Here is a 19,107-nt window from a genome sequence, read left to right as displayed (position 1 = left end):
CAAAACAAAATGACCCAAGTTAAAATATGATTGAAGTTTCATTTTTTCCTACTCAACAAGTTTGTATGTAAAAAGGGAATGAACTAAAGAGGATTTTTTCTTTCTGCACGCACCTCTATATGTTCTTCTCTTATTTCTATAAATTTTTTATTTAAAAAAATATCTCTATAATATTTTGGATTATGTAATTTGAAAGTCATTTTTTAAATTCATAATTAATTTTCGAATTATATAATTTAGAAGTCTTTTTTCAGATGCATAATTAATTTCTGGACTACATAATCCTAAAGATACTCTCAAATCAGAAAAATAACATAAAGAAGGATAAAAAAATATTTTGATAAAAAAATATTTTCATATTTTATATGGAGTGAAAGAATACATAAAAAAAAATAGTGTCACTAAAGACTATTACATTTTATACCCGAATAAAATTTGAAATTCCAAATCTATCTTTATGAAGATAAATTATGAGTGTGTTTCTCTTTTTTTAGTTTAAGTTATGGACTTTGCAACCTTGTGACTTTCTGAATTGTACCTTCCATAACATTAAAAATTATATTTTGTATTTTAAATTGTGTATTCTATAATATATATTGTATTTTAGAATATATAATTCAAAATACAAAATTTCTATTATAAAATGTATAATTTAAAATATATTTTTTATTTTTTTATTTATACATCTCATAATACAAAATTTATATTCCATGCAACTTTCACAAATTCAAAATAAACAAAATTAATTAATTATTAAACAAATTAATCCATCATTTTGATTTCACATTCATTCACTTAAGATAGTTAATACAAAACATTGATTTAATTATGTAGATAATTAATATAAATATTATTTAATTATTTAGTTGAAAATTTTAAGGTATTATATTATATTCGACAAAAAAATTATTTAAAATATATATTTGTTTTCATTAAGTTAAAACTGTAAGCACAAGTTTAAATAACGATAAATATTATTTTACTTGATAAAATGTGCTCCCTTCAACTGCCCATACAAATTTGGATTTATTTTAACAAGAAAAACTAATATTTTGAATAAAAATAATTAAATATTATTATTTGAGCTTAAAAATTCTATATTTACGTAATTATATACAAATATTAAATTTAGGATAATTCTTATTTTTTATATTATTATACTTTTTTATGGAAACTAAAAGATGTTATTATATTACACTTATTAGAAAGAAAACAGGGTGTTATAGCAAGTGAAATTGCTTGATTAGATAAACTATTTAATAGAGATTTGAGAACCACATAAGAAAAAGAACAGTAGAATAAAGACAGTGAAATACTCATGGCCACCAAAATATGCTCAAAACTGGTATAATATAATAAACAAAAATGGTTGAGAAGTGTGAGACATGTTATTATAGCATCACTTGCAATTGTAAATGGCAACGAACTCAATGCACATGTTGTATGTTTCTTCCTTCAGTTTGTGTTTCCCGAATTCATCTTCCTTTCAACTTTCAAAGCTCTCACCACAATTTAAACCTCTGAATTCCACTCCTCTCAGTGGAAGAAAACACTGCAAAGTTGTTAGATTTCCCAGAGAAAGAACAAGAACCAGAGCAACCCTTGATGATGTTGAAACAGACCAACTTTCCTCAACACCCCTTGTTGAGAATGAGAAAGCCAAAAAGGTATAATCTTATCCTTTGGGGTGCCCATCAATGTTTCAAGCTTTGTTTGTTTGTTTGGTTTCTTAGATAATGTTGGAAAGTCTTTGGATTCACTTTGAATTCTCCAAGGTTCAGGTTGGAATTCAACTCGCATGTTTTGTTTTGTGTTAAAAAAACTGATTTTGGGGCTAGAAATGATGTTTTAGTTAAAACAACTTTAGTAGCTTTTCCGGGGATATAAGAATTTGAGTTTTGCCAAAGTTGTAAGAATAAAACCAATTTTGAAACGTTCATCCAAATACATACATACTAGGCTAAATTCTTAATCTTTAGGGCACCTTTTAGTCTTTCATTATGAAAATTTGATCCATTTTGTTGGGTGCTTTAGATTATTCTTTTTTCATTTTGAATTACTATTTGGATTCTGTGTTGGTTTTAATTTAATTTCAGTATTTGCTTAGGATGTAGATGAAAGTGTGAAAGTGTTAAAAGATGCAGCTAAGACAAGAAAGGTTGCAGCAGAGGATGTTCTTTCTGCACTGTCTATCATTGAGAAAGCAAAACTTGATCCTTCTGGCTTTTTTGAAACCCTTGGTGGCAATAAATCTCCTGGGAGGACCTGGATGCTGGTTTTTACTGCTGAGGTTAACATAATTTTTTGGTAGCTCTTCATTTGGCTATAAATTTAGTTACTATTTAATGATTTTCTTGTAGTTAATTGTGTTTTTTATAATGCATGTCTACACTAAACAATGCTTTTTTGCTGAACTTTAGAAAAAATTAAGTGGTGGTCGGTATTTTCCTCTCACAGCAGTTCAGAGGTTTGATGCCACTGTAAGTCTCTTTCCCATGAACCAATCTTTATTTCGTTCTTGTTGCATACATGTGCAGTGTTTGTAGCAAAATATCAAGTTTACTTTTATCTGTCTGTTGATAAATTTTCAAATTTTCAAATTTTCATGTTATTAAGAGTGCAGGTAATACATTTTCTAATACACTCTTTCTAACACACTCTATTATTAGTTACATTTTTTTCGAAAGTTACAAAGTTATGAGTGTGATTCTTTAAAGAAAGTGTGGGATCTATGTCACTTTCAATAAATTTCGACCTAATGAATGTTAGAAGATGTGCTGCTAGCTTTACATTTTTTGTGAGTTATTGAGTTTTCAACTGATGTTGTTTCTAGATGGAAAAGCATGGGAAATCTTGACACAAGAAACGTTTGATGGGTGTTAAGAAAATGTGCTAAAGAAAAAATGTTGTTTTAGTCTTTAGCCATTATGGTATTGTTTTCTTGTCCATTACCTTATTCTCTGACCAACATTCAGTCTTCATTGCTGACTTTTGAAACTATTAGTCTGTACCTGATGTCAAGTATGTTTGTATTATCTTTCTCAGTTTTTGAATCCGTATATGATGTCAATCATATCACCATTTGGTTTCCTATCTCTGAAAACACACACGAGTCACATGGGGAGAAGACATTTTGGAATTGAATTTTTTGCAGAGGAGCCAATTCCCATCCTTTCTCTCAGTGTTGGATCTAATTCAATTTATACCTTGAAAACTTAATTGATTTAATACCTCTATTTTGGTCAAACAATTTCAGTAGCTATGTTAACTGAAATAACTTGTCTGTCTTCTTGGAGAAGAGCTGAAATATCTTGTCAAGCAGTCTTAGGTGAAAAACTGAAAATCAAATGTTGCTATGAGGACCCTGTGCATGTGCACTTTATTCAGGAAGATGACTATTGTACATGTATGAGCTAATAAGGCCTCTCTAAAATTGTTTTTTGATTGCCTCTTTAGACCTTTTCATACAGGAAAAGTTGTATTCCTGTTGTCAGTTTCATTGTTTGTATATTTTCAATGTCTTTGAATAAAAACTTGGTGCTTCTGTCTAATTTGGTATATTAATTTGGATTTTTGTGTCTTGTCTTGAGAATGTGTTTCTTTGAAGGGCATGGAATTGTATATTGATGTGTTCTTGTATTTTGTTATGATATGTTAATGTGACTGATGTTTTGTAATGTCTGTGGGATCCCCAATTTGTATAAGGGTTGAGACACTCCTGAAGTGTCTCATTTTATTTTATTTATTATTTGCTGATAAAAAAAAATGTTGATAAATTATTAGGCAAAGAGGATCGAGAATGGAGTATATCTTGGACCCATTGGACAGTTAACATTTGAAGGCAGACTTTCATGGAAAAAGAGAATACTGGCTTTTGTTTTTGAGAACATAAGAGTAAAACTTGGACCCTTTGAACCTCTAGAAATCAGTCTAGGAAAAAAGGAAGACAGGGAACCAGATACCAAGGATCCTTTCTTCATCTGGTTTTATGTTGATGAGGAAATTGCAGTTGCTCGAGGCAGGAGTGGAGGAACTGCATTCTGGTGTCGGTGTAGTCGTGTCAATAACTGATTCTTTCTAACTTTCTTTCTTTTTAACTTTTGACTTTGGATGGAAAGATTCATGTATATATGTAAGCATTTAACTTCAGTTGGAGGTAAACATAACTGTACTGTACTTGTATTTTGTTTAGTTATATTGAAGTTTTTGTTTCATGATATTACTGATGTTGGGGCATTTGTGAAGAAAGCATTATTCAACAACTAAAGAAAGAAAAAAGGACTTTGAGAAGTAAGAGAATGAAAAAGGAAGATTCACCCATCACCAGGTCTGGTTACATAATTGAATAGGTCCATCTGAATTGTATGCTACAGAATGTGTTTCATTCAAAGAATTCTGCTGTATTTCTGTCATCTTTCTTTCAAAGTGGAATATAAAAGCTCTTCCACTCACTTTCTTTCAAAGATAAGTTCTTGAACAAATGAAAGGAAATACTTCCCCACTTTATGAGTTTTCTATTAATGGGGTATGAAAGAATATGTCTTCATTTATGAAGGTATAAACTCTTCATGAGAAAGGAAATGTTTCTTTTTATGGAAGTAAAAGTAAAAGTTACACCTCTTAATATACACAATAATGAATTACCACTAATTAGTTTATAGCATTTAAGCATCAAATATTCACCATGAAATAATTTTATGTGAGTCTTAATAAAACTTTGGCTAAAGTTGAATTCGCACAATAATAAAATGTTTATTGAAAAACATTATTAAAATAAAGCAATGTATGACAATTGCTTCTAATATCTATGTAGTTTATTCCCGTACCTTTCCATTGTAATGCAATCACAAAAACAACTTCTAAAATCCTCACATTTTCATCAAAACACAATCTGTCGGATTACACATTCTTAATAAATATTAACTTGAGCCTAAACCTTGAGAATCATGTTGTTGTTGTACTTGAATTGGGGTTGAACGACCATCCAGAATATGAGGACTGCAAGACCAACAAGGACTATTAGTGCAACCAAAATCTTCCACAAGATTCCCAAGTGGCAGCTTCTTCAAGTTTAGAAGTGATTGTTCTGCACCAGATTTTGATCAAGTTTTCTTAAGTCAATATTCTGAAAGGTTTTAAAGATCTTTGTTACTCATTTTGAAAGGTTTTAAATTTTATGTTTTCGGATGAAGAATTCTGAAACAGTTTTAAAACCAATCACAGTTAAATGTACTTCAAGAATTCTAGTTTTAAAATATATTCTTCATAATACTTGCAAAATTTATAATACTTATATATTTTGTATTATATTTTCTCAAAATATAAAAAATTTAAAAGATTGTTTTCTTCTATAAAAGAATATGTAAAGATAGGGAAAGATTCGGAAAATTCTAGCATGGTTCTAACATAATTAAAAAAATGAAATATATTAATTTTTTAAAAACTCAAATTTATTGTATAAATTTTTTTATGACTATAAAAATAAGAAACAAATCATTTTGAAGTCATGAGAAACATCTTTCTGCTAAAAAAAAACTGATACTTGTGAACATAAATCTTTATTGTCAATTTATATAATTCATAATTATATAATATATAGATTCGTGTCTCCGTATCCTACACTTTAAAGATTATACGGACACTCCGTGTCCGTGTCAATGTCTATGTTACATAAGGAATAACTTATAGAGATACAGGAAGAATTGGCACAGTGTTTTGATGATGATAACATTTCTCCTCCAACCAAATCAACAAATATGCACATACAGGCTGAAAAGTAAACAAAAAGAAAAGAAAATAGAGACAGGCTTAATGGGACTCAGTAGAGTTAAGCTACCCTTTTAAGGTTCAAATGCATATGTGCCATATATGACTGACAAGTTTTATTGGCTTTTACAAAAAACAGAACATCTTGAGACGACATTTACACAATCTTGTATTCACAAATCTGCACAAATTGTGTAGGTAGCTGCAGTGAGTGGCTTAGGTGTGTGGAGAATGAGCTTTCACTTGCACATCAAGTTGAATTTTTGTAAGAGACATGAATGCAAGAGATGATCCTTGGCATAACAAACAACAATAGAATGGAGGTGCTGTTTACTTAAGATTGATATCTGGATTTCTCATAGTTTTGAGCCACATGTCAGCAACTATACGTGAGGAAATGCTCCACAAGAGCTCTTGGTCCTTTGATGATGCTTGCTTCCCTTTCTTGCCTGCCTTTCCCAACCCATATGCAACCAACCATTGCATTGCAGTAAGTCTTTGCTTCCCACTGTCCCATGCATTCTTCTTTATGGTACTCACCAACTTGAAACCCCCCACATGCATGCTAATCACCTTGAACCTTTTCTCCTCCTCATTCCCATTTGTGTCAGTACTTGTTGCATGGATCAGCACAATCACAGGTCCCCCAACTGCTTCATAGCGTCTAATTGGATCCCTCAATTGGACAACCAATAAGAGAGTCACTTTTTCTGGTTCACCACCAGAACCTGCAGGACTTTTGTTGTGACTTTGGTCGATGATCCATTCTTCAAGTGGAGTAACTGAAGCCAAAAGATCATTTCCATCATCTTTTTTTGCAGAAATATCAAATGGGGCTTCTTCATCAGCCATTTCAGCTTGAATTTTCAAAGCTTCAATTGTCATGGACTCAATCTTCTGCGTTGCAAACGCCAGAAGCTTCTCTGCAGTGAGTGGCTCCTCTTCTACATTCCAAAGTCCTGTGGCTATTCTCTCTTTCCTTCCTGAACTCAAGGCACTTCCCATGCTTCTCAAGGAAGAAACTATTCTAGCAGCACTTGAGCTGGCTCCTTCCTTGTTTCTTCCTTGTATGATGGCATTAGCAATGCCTTCAAAAGCAACCTGTTCTGCAGTTTTGCCTATCATTTCATCTATTGGCATTAAGGCCAAAACCTTGGAGCTGAGTTCTTCAAAGCCAATCCCAGCCAATTTCTGAAACAACTCAAATCCTGTCAAGGATTGATGTGATGCTAGCACAAAAGGCCTTGACATCTGCATGGCTAGCTTTGGAGTATCTTTTCTAGCCACAGCAATGTCCAGAGGGTTCATGGAAGTCAAGTAGCCTCCATCCTTTGTTCTCACTACACAACCCAACCCCTTTCCAAGGTCAGGAAGATACACTTTGGATTCTCCGTCTCCATCTTCAGCATCATGGTGTCCTTCAAGATGAAGAGGAGGAATTTCAGGTTGATCGAACAAGTAATCACTGTTGTCTTGATTCTCAAGCATATGAAGAAACTCCCTGGTCACAGTTTCTTCATCTGCATCTAGCCTCTGTGGTTCTGTCTCTTCTTCTATTTTCATAAACTTATCATCTTCTGCCATCATAGACTCAAGAGCTTTTATCTGCTGAGCAATTGAATCAAGCTCACTCAATCTACTCAGGTGTACATGATCAAGTACTACTTCCTTGACAACTTCACTGGAAGCTGATTCCTCTTGCACAGGTTCCTCAGATTCCTCTTCTTCATTTCCTCCCTTGTCTTGAACCTCTACTCCTTTATCCACAACCTCGAAATCCGGAAGTTCAAAATCCTCCACCTGTTCCTTACCACCTTCATCAACTTTCTGGGTAGAGGCAGAGGAATCCTGAACCGGGTTTGGATCATCAAGGTTCAAATCATCCATTCCTTGAATATCCTCTCCTATTCTGGATTGTGAAGGAGTCCATGCATCATTTCTATTTGTCATTCTAGGACTAGACATGCTGAATGATGTCTTGGATTGTTTACGAGCAAAAGTAGAGAAACTACCAAGCTTGCCAGAGCTGGGCTTTGAATTGTCCACTTGGTTATTGTATATATCAATTCCTCCATCTTTCTCCATGATCTGAAAACCCAGTTTGAGAACAAGTTCTCCTCCTTTTGCTTTCCCAGAAAGGCCAAAGCTTGTGTCCCATTGCTTCACCCTGGTGCCTTGATGGTTCTTCTCAATGGACTCTCTTATCAACTCACTCAAGTCCACTGAGCTTCTTCCAAAATCTAGCTCCTTAGCATCAACAGCAAAAAGGTATATCGAAAAGGGTCGTGGCTCAAATTTGATCTGCTTTGCAGTGCCTTGATTGGAGGTGTGATAAACATGGCACCTGATGAAAAGGGTCTCTTCAAAATCTGCAGCTCCTTGTGCAACCCTTGATGGCATTGTCTTAACAGCACCATCCTTTGTTTCCTTTTTCCTAACACAAACGGATAGTCGAAGTCCATTCATGGAAGAAGGAAGGCCTTGAGCCGTGACCACTTCAACAGAAAACAAACAGCTTAGTTTCTGCATTCCAATGTGAGATAAAGCCCTCATAGGCTTCCACTTCCAAATCCCTTTCTTATCACTGTCAGAAGAAGTTGTTGATAAGTCATCGATCTTTTTGGTTTCTGCCTTGGCAGCAGCAGCATCCTCAGGCTTTGGTCTTGATCCCCATGGGGACATGGACATGCGCCGCACCCGAGCTTTGTTGCTGCTTCCATCATCCTCTTTGGCATCTTCAACAGGTGGAGCTGAATTTCTTGGCAGTACAAGGGAGGCTGTTCTTCTGGTTGTGGTGGTGTGTTGTTTGTAAAGGGATTCACTAAAAGCCTCTAGTTCTTCAAGAAGTTGTGCATTGGGGTTGCTCTTGGCAGCAGCCATTACTAGTGAGTGAAGAAAGAGTTGTTCAAATGAATGGTGACGATGATGTTTAATAAGATAAGATGCCTACATGCAGGATGATGATGATGATGGATACTTCTTTCTGATCCAAGAAAATAGGATGAATTGTTTGTGGAGGATATAGGGTGAAAGGTGGCGTTGCATTGTGGCTTGAAGGGTAAGACAATTCTAACAAAAGGCCATCTAATAGACAAAATGGTCCCAAAGAATTTAATGTTGCTTTTTCCTCATTGTTTGCAAGTGCCAAGTGGTAAGTGACATGCTTATTGCTTAGAAAGTGAAACTTACCCGGCAATTTCGTAAGGGAGTTGAGGAAATATGCTCAATTAAAAACAAAAAACATTGCAGCATGCAGATAAGGATCATTTTCTGCTATCTTTTCATTTCTTTCAGGAAGAAGAACTCAATGCTAATTGTTTCTTCTGAGATTGCCATTACTTTTGTTTTTTACCTTGGTTCTTTTTCTTAGCTATCTTCACAAGCCTAACTAGAATCAATTTCCACATGTCTCTTTCATCTGTCATATGGATTGGATGCTTCTATATTTTTATTTTTGAATGAATTATCTGAAAACAAAGTGAAGAGTGTAAGAAAAAAGTGGTGTAGATTCTATGGAATTAGGTGTTTTTGTTGGCCTTTATCCTCACTTTCAAACACTTCCATGTGAGAAACAAAAGATTTTAGATTGTTTGTGTCTGAGATTCTGATGTCAAGCTTCCTGGTTCTTTTGGTCTCAGGCACATAACACATAGAATGTAAGCACTAAAGACATTCCTATATACCTCTTAATACTTTATGAAGATAAACACTTCTATCTTCTCATTAAACAGCAAATACTCATCTGAACTCAGAAAATTAAAATTCTTTCTTTCTTTCTTTTATCTTCCTAAGTAGCCATAATCAGTTCACTAATATGCAGATTTTCTTGATGTTTCTTTATCTTTTGCTTCTAGGTTCGTCTATTTAATGATTCATTTCTCATTACTCTGTGAGAAAATCATCACTAACTCGAGCATCTTTTCTAAAAATAGATTAATAATAATAAAAGAGGTAAGCATAATAAATTTGATTCCTAGAGATTGCTAAAAAGCGAAAGTGGTAGATATTTCCTTTCATTTTCCAAACCGATATTTAAAGCCAAGTAATTAAGGCTGCATATATTTATCACCTTTATATAATTTTCACTCATATTTGTGAGACAAAAATATATATTACATTTTAGTTGAAAAAATGTTAAGAGAAAAGTTATTAAAGTGATACACGGACACTGATACGACATGAACACACGAGATAACATATGTTTTAGTTTTTTTTGAAACAGAAGATGTTTCTCAATGATTCAAAAGTATTTTTTTCTTATTTTTATAATTATAATAAAAATTTATACAATAAATTTGAATTTTTAAAAAATTAATGTATTTTTCTTTTTTAGAATTAAGTTAGAATCATGATAGAATTATCAGAAATTCAACCATTTTTTTTTGAATTAGACACTTAACTGATACATGTCCTACAAGTGTCGGGATACGTGTGTTCGAGATGTACACATGAAAGTCCAAATTAATTTTCATGTATACAAAAATTTCATTTGTATTTATGAAATTTCTCTTGCCTATTACAGATATGGACATGGACCACACTTTGTCTGCAGAGTTTTCTCAATTAATTGTAAGCAACAAAACAATATAATGTTGGAGAATAGAATTGTCAAATTAATTAAAGTGGTCACATTCTGAAATTAATTAAGCAATATAATCATGATTTAATACTAAACCTCCCTCTATCTCTCAAACTCTCCGTATTCGCTTTTACTTTCAGGTTTCAGCCACTGCAGCTGTTTTCACTTCTTCAATCTTCATGTTTCAACCGCTTTCTAGTTAAATTAAATCATAGATTTTAACCCTTTTCTGATAAAACCTCAATTTGATCCAAATGACCCACTTCTAAATTCTCAATTTTTTTTCTTCTAATTGTAAGAACCTCAACTCCCAAGTCTGGAACAGAAAATGGCAGGCTCGGATCCGTCCAAAAAAGTGGCTGATAGATATCTGAAGCGTGAAGTTCTTGGTGAAGGTACCTATGGAGTTGTGTACAAAGCCATTGATACCCACGTAATCCCCCCAAACTTTCTTCTTCAATTATGCGAATTCGAGATTGAAGAGTCAATTTTTCCCCTATTCTCTTTTGTGGGTTGTGAGAATTGGATCGTTATTTTCACTTGGTGCAAAGAAAATTGCTGAATCGGAGTAAAATAGATATTGGTGCATGGCCTTAGAGATGTAGGAAGGGAAGATGCATTTATTTGCTTTGGGTTTCTGACTTTAATTCAAGGTGTTTATTTTAACAATTTGCTTTTGGGGTTTGTTACTTTATCATGTCTGCTTCAAGCAATTATTTATGAAGAAGGGTATGCTGTGTGTCATTGGGTACGAGGAAGTCGTAGTTCTTAACTTTTGTTTAGTGATCATATGAATACAAGCGGAGGGAAGCTTGAGAGCTGGAAAATTCTTAATTAGTTTCAGTATAAGTTTTGTAGAGTTATGACTTATTCTTTGTGTAACTTGCAAAAATGTATCCATGAGATAGGTATGCTTACTTTCATGGTTCGATGTTCAATAATGAAAATGATAGTACTATTATGATGTGGTATTCTTATTCGAATTCATTGTGTTGACAGACAGGACAGACGGTTGCAATCAAGAAAATTCGGCTTGGCAAGCAGAAAGAAGGGGTAAATTTTACAGCTCTTAGAGAAATAAAGCTTCTTAAAGAGCTTAAGGATCCTAATATTGTTGAATTGATAGATGCATTCCCACATAAAGGGAATTTGCATCTTGTGTTTGAATTCATGGAGACGGACCTTGAAGCTGTCATACGAGACCGAAATATTTTTCTTTCACCGGCTGATACAAAATCCTACCTTCAAATGACTCTAAAAGGTCTTGCTTTTTGCCACAAGAAATGGGTTTTGCATAGGTAGAGTATGATGCGTGTTTGCTCGTTACAAAGTTGTTATTTGACTTAAGTGCTGAGCTCAAAAGTTTGCTTTCACATTTTCAGGGATATGAAGCCAAATAATTTATTGATAGGATCTAATGGACAACTGAAACTTGCAGATTTTGGTTTAGCACGAATGTTTGGAAGCCCAGATAGAAGGTTCACTCATCAGGTTTGCTTCTTTATATGGCATGTGGATCCCATTAAGTATGTGAGTTTTTAGCAGCAGTCAGTAATTTGAATTTAGGTTCTTTATCTAGGAGCTCATTTCTTTTGAACAAACTCAGGTTTTCCAATAAACTGTGAGCTTGAAAGTCAAATCATTCTGTTGATGTTCCTACTTGCCCCCAATTATTTTGCATTAAGTAGTGAAGTTTCCTATAATATGGAGTAGAGTTTTGCAGAATTGGAAAGGAATATACCTTATAGTCAGGCATGACTTATATGATGATTTAGTTTGAATTTGTATGCAATCCTTGGACCGTAATTGAGCAGATATCTTACCTTGGAATCTTTATTATTATTGCCTGCATAAAAGGTGAAGCCTGGGACAAAATGGTTAGGTTGTTGCCTTGTGATTTGGTAGTGGCAGGTTCTAGCCATGGAGACAGCCTCTTTGCACACAGGATTAAGAATTCATATACATATATGATATATCTAATCAAACCCTCTACACACCTAATGGTAGGAACTCATGAATTGGGATACTCTTTCTTTGCTTTTACATTTATGAAACGAGGGAAGATAATTGAAGACCTAAACATTTGAGCATTGAACTGGAAGTATACTAAATTCTGCTGAATCTTTTCTAGGACTGTGGTTCTCTATGGTAACTGAATATTGTGCTGACATTCATGGTGTAAAAGTGCTACCTGCATTGTATTGAACATGTTTCATCTCATGTTGTGTATTTTTCACTTTTTATTGGTGGAGAGGGTTTCTAGTTTCTACATTACATAACACTTGTGCTTATTATATATGCATGAATAGGTTTTCGCTCGGTGGTATAGAGCTCCTGAGCTATTATTTGGTGCCAAGCAATATGGTTCCGGGGTTGATGTCTGGGCTTTAGGTTGTATATTTGCTGAACTTCTTCTCCGTCGACCCTTTTTGCAGGTAATTTTTTTTTACATGATTGATGTTCTTAAGTAGATGGGCTTTGACATAAAGTGTAGTCCATTTATTTGGACATGCCATTCATTTAACTTTATCAAATAGTTGAAATTAAGTTTTATGTCTGAAATCCCTAAATCATTCAAACTGTTTCAACCGAGCTTGAATAAGGTCTGGAGCTGTCTGTGGGCTAAGATTTTTGTATTCATTATTTTTATTTGAGCTTCCATTATTCCTGCTCTATAACTAGCTTGTGTTAATACAATTTCCAAGATAGTTCATTGCATTGATTGTATTTCTTCATTTTCATTTTGTATTTAAATAATTAATCATGTTTCTTATTGTTTTTTTCACTAGTTTGTTACTATCACTTGGTAGGGTACAAGTGACATCGATCAATTAGGAAAGATTTTTTTGGCATTTGGCACTCCAACATCTTCTCAGTGGCCTGATATGGTATTCCTGCCTGATTATGTCGAATATCAATATGTTCCTGCACCCCCTCTGCGTTCTTTATTTCCTATGGCAACTGATGATGCTTTAGATCTGTTGTCAAAGATGTTTACATATGATCCCAAAGCTAGAATTTCATTGCAGCAGGCACTAGAGCATAGGTACCTGCCTTCAGCATCCCATTACGACACCAATAAATTTCTTTTCTCCATAATTAATCTCTCTTCTTCCACTTTAGGTACTTCTCTTCTGCTCCTCTGCCTTCAGATCCAGACAAGCTCCCTAGACCTGCTCCTAAGAAGGAATCTAAGGCTTCTGATTTCAATTTACAGGAGGGTCCTACTGTGTTATCACCTCCAAGGAAGTCTAGGAGAGTGATGCCAGGACGTGATGGGTTTGAAGGAAATTCCCAGCAAGCAGACAAGGTTGATGGCAGTTTTGGTGATTTCAGGCAGACAACTGATGATAATTCAGGCAAGAATGAATCAGCTCCAATGTCTGTAGATTTTTCTATCTTTGGATAAAACCTCCAAATAGACCTACAATTAACAGGTATAATAGTATTGATCACCCAATCAATTCAAAATGGCCTAATAGTTTTAAATTTTAACCGAGTCGAAAATAAAATGTTAACAAATTCAAAATGGCCTGAGTTCATTTGTATTGGAAGACAAAATGGCGAGGCTTATATAGAACCATATTAAAGAAACAAATTATATTTGTGGAAAAGTGCAAAATCGTATTCATACGATCTTCGGTTAGCGTTTGATTAATTGGATTGTTTCTTTATAGATTCCAGTACAAATGTTTTGTAGATATGTTTTCGGATATTCCTTTAACATGTCATCTAAGAAAAACAGTTCCTCCAATTCTATCAATTTTTAGAATACTCTTTTCTTTAATATCATTCAAGAAAATTTCGTATGTTAGAATTTTTTTCTGGCGAAGTTGCTGATTAACAATGATAAGATTGTAATATGCTACAAGACTATATGTTTAATGCTAACACAACATGTTGTAATCCCCAAGTAGTGGAAGAATGTATCAGTTGTTTGTTATCTTTTAGTTTCTACATGTAAATGGTGTTATTTAACTTTAGTTCCTTCGTTTTGTTCTGCAGTGCTGACAGAACATATTTAAAAAGAAAATTTCAACAGCCAGAATGAATACTCTGTGGCCAGCTAAGTCAGAGAAGCTTATGGAGGATAAAATACATTTGAAGAAAAGTGGTGAATTCTCAAAGGCTTGTTAGTATGTCATTCTTTGTCTCTGTTTCTCTGTGTGCCGCGACAACAAATATGTAACTGAAGAAGTCACTGAAGATTAGTTGTAGTTCAGATACCTAAAAATAACTGCTATAGAAAAAAAAAATACTTTTAATATCACACACCAATTCTGTTTTTCTTGTACAGTTTTGTTCTTTACATTCTCAGAGAACTTGTATACTTGAGTTCATGGAAAACATTGAGTGTGAGGGCATTTTCTTGAGCTGTTGCTGTATGTGGCGCTTGAGAAACAATAAATTTTGAGGAAACTTAATTTAAACATAAGTTTGTTATTGAACATATGAAATTTCTTATGCATGTGGAGGAGTATGTATGGTGTGTACTTTACTGGGTGTTCAGACTGTTGAAGTCCAATTTTAATTTGTTGAATGACTTTTACTTTTTCTTTTTGGTGTTTTTTTTTATATTTATTATAACGGTCAACTCTGATGATTCAATGATGATGATGACGACTATACACTACAAGAAAATCATTAAATGAAAACTGATTATACATACCAAAATAATTAGTTACTATTTGAGTAAATTAGACACTATTTTATAAACTAAAAAATTTATTGGTATCTAAATTAGTTTCTATTATTAATAAAATTTATAAAATAACTTATAAATGAGTATCTAACCCTTAGTTACCAAGGTTTTAACTACTAATTACTTTATATCCTAAATTAGTCTTTATTAGTCTTTTAGAGACCAATTTAGAATCTAAAATATTAGTAATTAAAATCTAGGTAGTTAATTTAGATATCAATTTAAAATTTTTATTAATAATAGAAATCACTTTAGATATCAATAATTTTTTAGTCTCTAAATTAGTATTTAATTTAGTTAATATAGTAACTTGTGAAAAACAGGTGAGATTTATTCATCACTTCATTAGTTACACTTACGATTTCACGATTTTCAAAAAGAAAACAATAATTGAAAATAGTGTGTTTAAAAAGAGTATGTTAACAATTCTCTTTGTTGAAATGATGATGAAATTCATTCTGAATTAAGTAGTCATTTTGAGTGGTTATTGGCTCTTCCATTGTAATTACAATGTTCAAAAGTAATTTAAATGCAAGTGTTGTGATCAGTTCTATGGCTGCAGGTATGATAAAACCTTTAACCATAAATTGGTTAAGGATTGGGTCATGCTTGGTTATAGTATTTTGTGCATGAATGATTAACGTATGAACTAACATGGTAAGGTGAGCAAATATATTGTAAGGGATCAATAATTTCATCCGTAGGTAAATGTAACAAGTAAAACTCTCATATTTATTTCAAAAACCAACATAGATGAACAAAAGAGAAAGAAGAATGTAAAGGATATAAGAATAAATATTTATTCTATTTGTCTATATATTAAAATCAAAACAGATAACTTGAATATATATAAACCGTACACCCATTTTATGTCTAACTAAAGAAAGAGAATGTAAAATAAAGAGGCAATAAATATTAGAATCAGAAAAGAGAAAATAAAAGTTAAACATCTATACAAAGTGAAATAACTAAGAATTAGAAAAGACGAAATTTATATTAACTTCCTTTTATAAGCCTTGTATCCATATCCTTTCATAATCCGAGAAGAACATCACCAAACTGACAATTTTCAAAGAAGACAAAGATGTTACATAGTAAAGAAACTTAATGCAAAGTTAGATTTTCTTGTCATGTGCAGAAACTCTCTCCCTCATGCCCTGCTGTCATTGAATTGTAGACTCTTTCTTTAGCCTTCCTTGCCTGAAAAAAGAAAGGAGATTCCAGAAAAATACAACCACATCACCCTTCACCTCATCTAATAAATTTAAAGGAAGATGCAGCAGATATATCAGAAAGACTGAAGTTTACCTCTTGCTCCCAGTCAGTGCGTGCTGTAATTACAAAAAGACATGACACCTGAACAACCAGTGCACATATGATCCCCAGCCAAAGCCCCTATAAAAAGCAGAATCACAATTTTTTTTTTATGAAAATCACCTAAGTGAGAAGACTGATTCAGAATTTTTTTTTGACTTGTTTACCTTCCCCCCAATGTGCATGACAAAAGAAAAATAGATAGCTGATGGAATCCCAACTAAATAGTATGATCCTAGATTAATCAGAGCCCCTTTCTTTTGCCAACCACATCCTCTAGCTGTGCCTGAGTTATTGAAACACAAAGATGTTCAGTGTAAAATCTAAATTATTAGCTACATACAATACAACATTCTACATTCTTATTTTTCAAGAAAATGAGTTACAAGCAACATTGTTCCAGCCCATAACAGATATTTATTTGTATTGATCTCATACTTTCCAACATGTTACAGAATTTTGTGTTGGAAGATTTACTATTCAGACATGCCTCTGCTAAGACAATAAATAAAAGAAACTGATATAAACAAGAAAAACCTGAAAGAACACACTGTAGTGCATCCAGGAAAATGGATAACGCAAGAATTGGCAACATGATAGCTACATATTGAACCACCTCCACTTCATTACTATATGCATAGCCCCAAATGTTGCGCATTAGTATCATCACTGCTCCAATTAATGTTCCCTCGATAATGGCCATTACAAAGACAAAGTACACAGCTAACCGTGCTGCCCGTGGGTGACCAGCTCCTAGTTCATTTGAGACACGAGTGCTGCAAACAATCATGCAAAGTATAACTTCAACAACCACACCTATACAGAAGCAAAACACAAATACTAATAGGAAAAGTACGAAGAAAAATAAAACTTTGACAACTGCAACTTGGAAGACACCAGTTTACAACTGTGATTTAATCAATACAATCTCAAAATTGTTCCATTTCAGTAAAAGATGTTGGTCTTTCTAGTTATAATCTAATGCATGGTTGTCAACATATCAGTCCTCTTGAAAAAATTGCAATAGCTACTCACCTTACAGCTCCACTGAGTCCAAAGGGGATCATCCAAGCAGTTGTCGAAGTATTCAGACTGATTAAGCAGAAATTGGAACGTTAAGAGCCAAAAACAATGTCAACTTTCATGTATGTGTAGCAACTCAAAACACAGAAGAGAAAATAGTAAAACATGCATCACACTCTTTTAACATACTCTTTTAGAACACTTATTATTGTTGGCTGAAATATATTAGATATTGCAAACTTTTGTGAATATCACTTCTTATTTAATATGTTTTACTTGTGATTTTGCAATTTTAAAAAATAAACCAATGTTAGAGTGTATTAGAAACTGCATTTCTAGTTTTATCCTCAACATAAAAATATTGTAGCGAAAGAAATGTTAAATATGATACAGTGATACTGACTAACCAGATAGAAAGCACTGATGCTTCTAATTTTGGATTTGGAAGAAGGCCAGAGAGGAGAACCATCATTTCAAATGACCACATTTCCAAGCTGTTCGGGATAGTATAAACAAAAATTGGAAAAAGAAAATCAATATCTAAAGCAAATAATTGTAAGAGTGTTGATAAAAATGTATGAAGAGAATATACCAAACCATAACAGCTGAAGGAATTGCAAGTCTAAGAAAAGAAGGGATGCCATGCAATGCCTCTTTTGAGAATCCAGTCCATGTTTTTGAACATGAAGGAGAAAACTTGACATAGAGTATCAGGATCAAGACATTTATCCAGTAGGATATAGCATTTGCTATGGCAGCTCCTCTGTTCCCTAATCCAAATTTGAATACCATAGTCCAACATATAGCAATATGCAGTAAAGTAGTGACTCCAGAGCTGAACACCATTGGAAATACTATATTTTGGGTCTGCAAAAATTTGTTCAGGCACTGAAGAAGGCCATAGGCAAAAAGGCTGGGAATCATTAGCCGAGCATATTGTCCAGCTTCTGCAGATATTTCAGGATCTTGGCCAAGGGCAGTTAGAATGGAACTTGTGTTTGCCCAAAAAAATGCAAGGTGTATGCTAACAATCATAAGAACAAGCATAGCCCTCTGCATGTGTATGCCTAACATATGGTGCTGCTTTGCTCCATATGATTGGCCACACAAGGTATCTAAAGCACTAGCCACCCCCACCTATTTGAACAAAAAAAAGACAAACATATCTCAGAGAAACAAATACTTACAAATTAGTATTTGAGGTTGTTTAGCACAATGATAATAAATAATAATTTTAGACTCGGCTTAGTTATTCAATATTGCTTGGAGTTAAACTCACTTGCATTTTTGTTTTGTTTCATAGAGTATTATACAACTTGTTCAGCTACACATGCTATAACCAATACAACACACACAAAACCAATGAAAGCACAACTCACCAATAAGCTAAAACCAGTGACAGAGGCAAAAGAAGTAGCCATTGAAGCAGCAGAGAGTTGCAATTGGCCGAGATGCCCCACAAACATTACAGATATAATTTGTAGGGAATAATTTAATATAGAAACAGATACTAAAGGCCCTGCTAGCCATAACTGTTTCCTCACTTCTTCATAGAGTTCAGCTCTCTCTATTGCCTTATCCTTGTTTAGTTGTATACTATCAACTTTGAGCCTATCTTCTACCGTGATATGTATCAATGGAGATTGTATAGATGACTTTTGATCTTCTCCATCCATTGCTTGGTTGTGAAGAACAGAGACCAGGTAAAGACACCACAAATAGT

The 19,107-nt window shown here is 33.6% G+C and overlaps 3 protein-coding genes and 1 pseudogene across 4 annotated transcripts; 2 read left to right on the top strand and 2 right to left on the bottom strand.

Moving 5' to 3' along the window:
• The first annotated feature begins 1,364 nt into the window (after positions 1 to 1,364).
• Positions 1,365 to 4,219, top strand: LOC137813010 (microbial collagenase). The gene is made up of 4 exons (XM_068615286.2): positions 1,365 to 1,667; positions 2,108 to 2,290; positions 2,421 to 2,480; positions 3,784 to 4,219. The coding sequence occupies exons 1-4, from the start codon at positions 1,416 to 1,418 to the stop codon at positions 4,069 to 4,071; spliced, it is 783 nt and encodes a 260-aa protein (XP_068471387.2). The 5' UTR covers positions 1,365 to 1,415; the 3' UTR covers positions 4,072 to 4,219.
• A 1,494-nt stretch (positions 4,220 to 5,713) lies between these two features.
• Positions 5,714 to 8,847, bottom strand: LOC137813009 (protein PLASTID MOVEMENT IMPAIRED 1). Its single transcript, XM_068615285.2, has one exon. It carries the CDS (start codon positions 8,644 to 8,646, stop codon positions 6,097 to 6,099), a length of 2,550 nt encoding a protein of 849 aa, XP_068471386.2. The 5' UTR covers positions 8,647 to 8,847; the 3' UTR covers positions 5,714 to 6,096.
• Positions 8,848 to 10,387: 1,540 nt separating this feature from the next.
• LOC137813008 (cyclin-dependent kinase D-3-like) lies at positions 10,388 to 14,795 on the top strand (annotated as a pseudogene). Its single transcript, XR_016518968.1, has 7 exons — positions 10,388 to 10,778; positions 11,345 to 11,643; positions 11,728 to 11,836; positions 12,655 to 12,780; positions 13,156 to 13,395; positions 13,473 to 13,782; positions 14,351 to 14,795. The product of XR_016518968.1 is annotated as a cyclin-dependent kinase D-3-like (transcript).
• A 1,231-nt stretch (positions 14,796 to 16,026) lies between these two features.
• LOC137813007 (protein DETOXIFICATION 16) lies at positions 16,027 to 19,107 on the bottom strand. Its single transcript, XM_068615284.2, has 8 exons — positions 18,764 to 19,107; positions 17,977 to 18,521; positions 17,792 to 17,878; positions 17,397 to 17,453; positions 16,899 to 17,137; positions 16,529 to 16,647; positions 16,356 to 16,442; positions 16,027 to 16,247 (listed from the first exon to the last, which is right to left on the bottom strand). The coding sequence occupies exons 1-8, from the start codon at positions 19,058 to 19,060 to the stop codon at positions 16,176 to 16,178; spliced, it is 1,503 nt and encodes a 500-aa protein (XP_068471385.2). The 5' UTR covers positions 19,061 to 19,107; the 3' UTR covers positions 16,027 to 16,175.

The sequence above is a fragment of the Phaseolus vulgaris genome, chromosome 2, assembly GCF_051622355.1.
Source record: "Phaseolus vulgaris cultivar YP4 chromosome 2, ASM5162235v1, whole genome shotgun sequence".
In the NCBI taxonomy this organism is placed as follows: domain Eukaryota; kingdom Viridiplantae; phylum Streptophyta; class Magnoliopsida; order Fabales; family Fabaceae; genus Phaseolus; species Phaseolus vulgaris.
Note: the sequence above shows the minus strand (reverse complement) of the source record. Positions and strands in the feature narration are given on the sequence as shown.

Bases quoted from the DNA above. Each gene is read 5' to 3' on its own strand.
- LOC137813007 (XM_068615284.2), bottom strand. From the start codon at position 19,060: ATGGATGGAGAAGATCAAAAGTCATCTATACAATCTCCATTGATACAT. The intron at 18,522-18,763 runs GTGAGTTGTGCT...TTGTTCAAATAG, and splicing joins TCACTGGTTTTAGCTTATTG to GTGGGGGTGGCTAGTGCTTT. The intron at 17,879-17,976 runs GTATATTCTCTT...TATCCCGAACAG, and splicing joins CCTTCAGCTGTTATGGTTTG to CTTGGAAATGTGGTCATTTG.
- LOC137813010 (XM_068615286.2), top strand. From the start codon at position 1,416: ATGGCAACGAACTCAATGCACATGTTGTATGTTTCTTCCTTCAGTTTG. The intron at 1,668-2,107 runs GTATAATCTTAT...GTATTTGCTTAG, and splicing joins AGAATGAGAAAGCCAAAAAG to GATGTAGATGAAAGTGTGAA. The intron at 2,481-3,783 runs GTAAGTCTCTTT...ATAAATTATTAG, and splicing joins TTCAGAGGTTTGATGCCACT to GCAAAGAGGATCGAGAATGG.
- LOC137813009 (XM_068615285.2), bottom strand. From the start codon at position 8,646: ATGGCTGCTGCCAAGAGCAACCCCAATGCACAACTTCTTGAAGAACTA.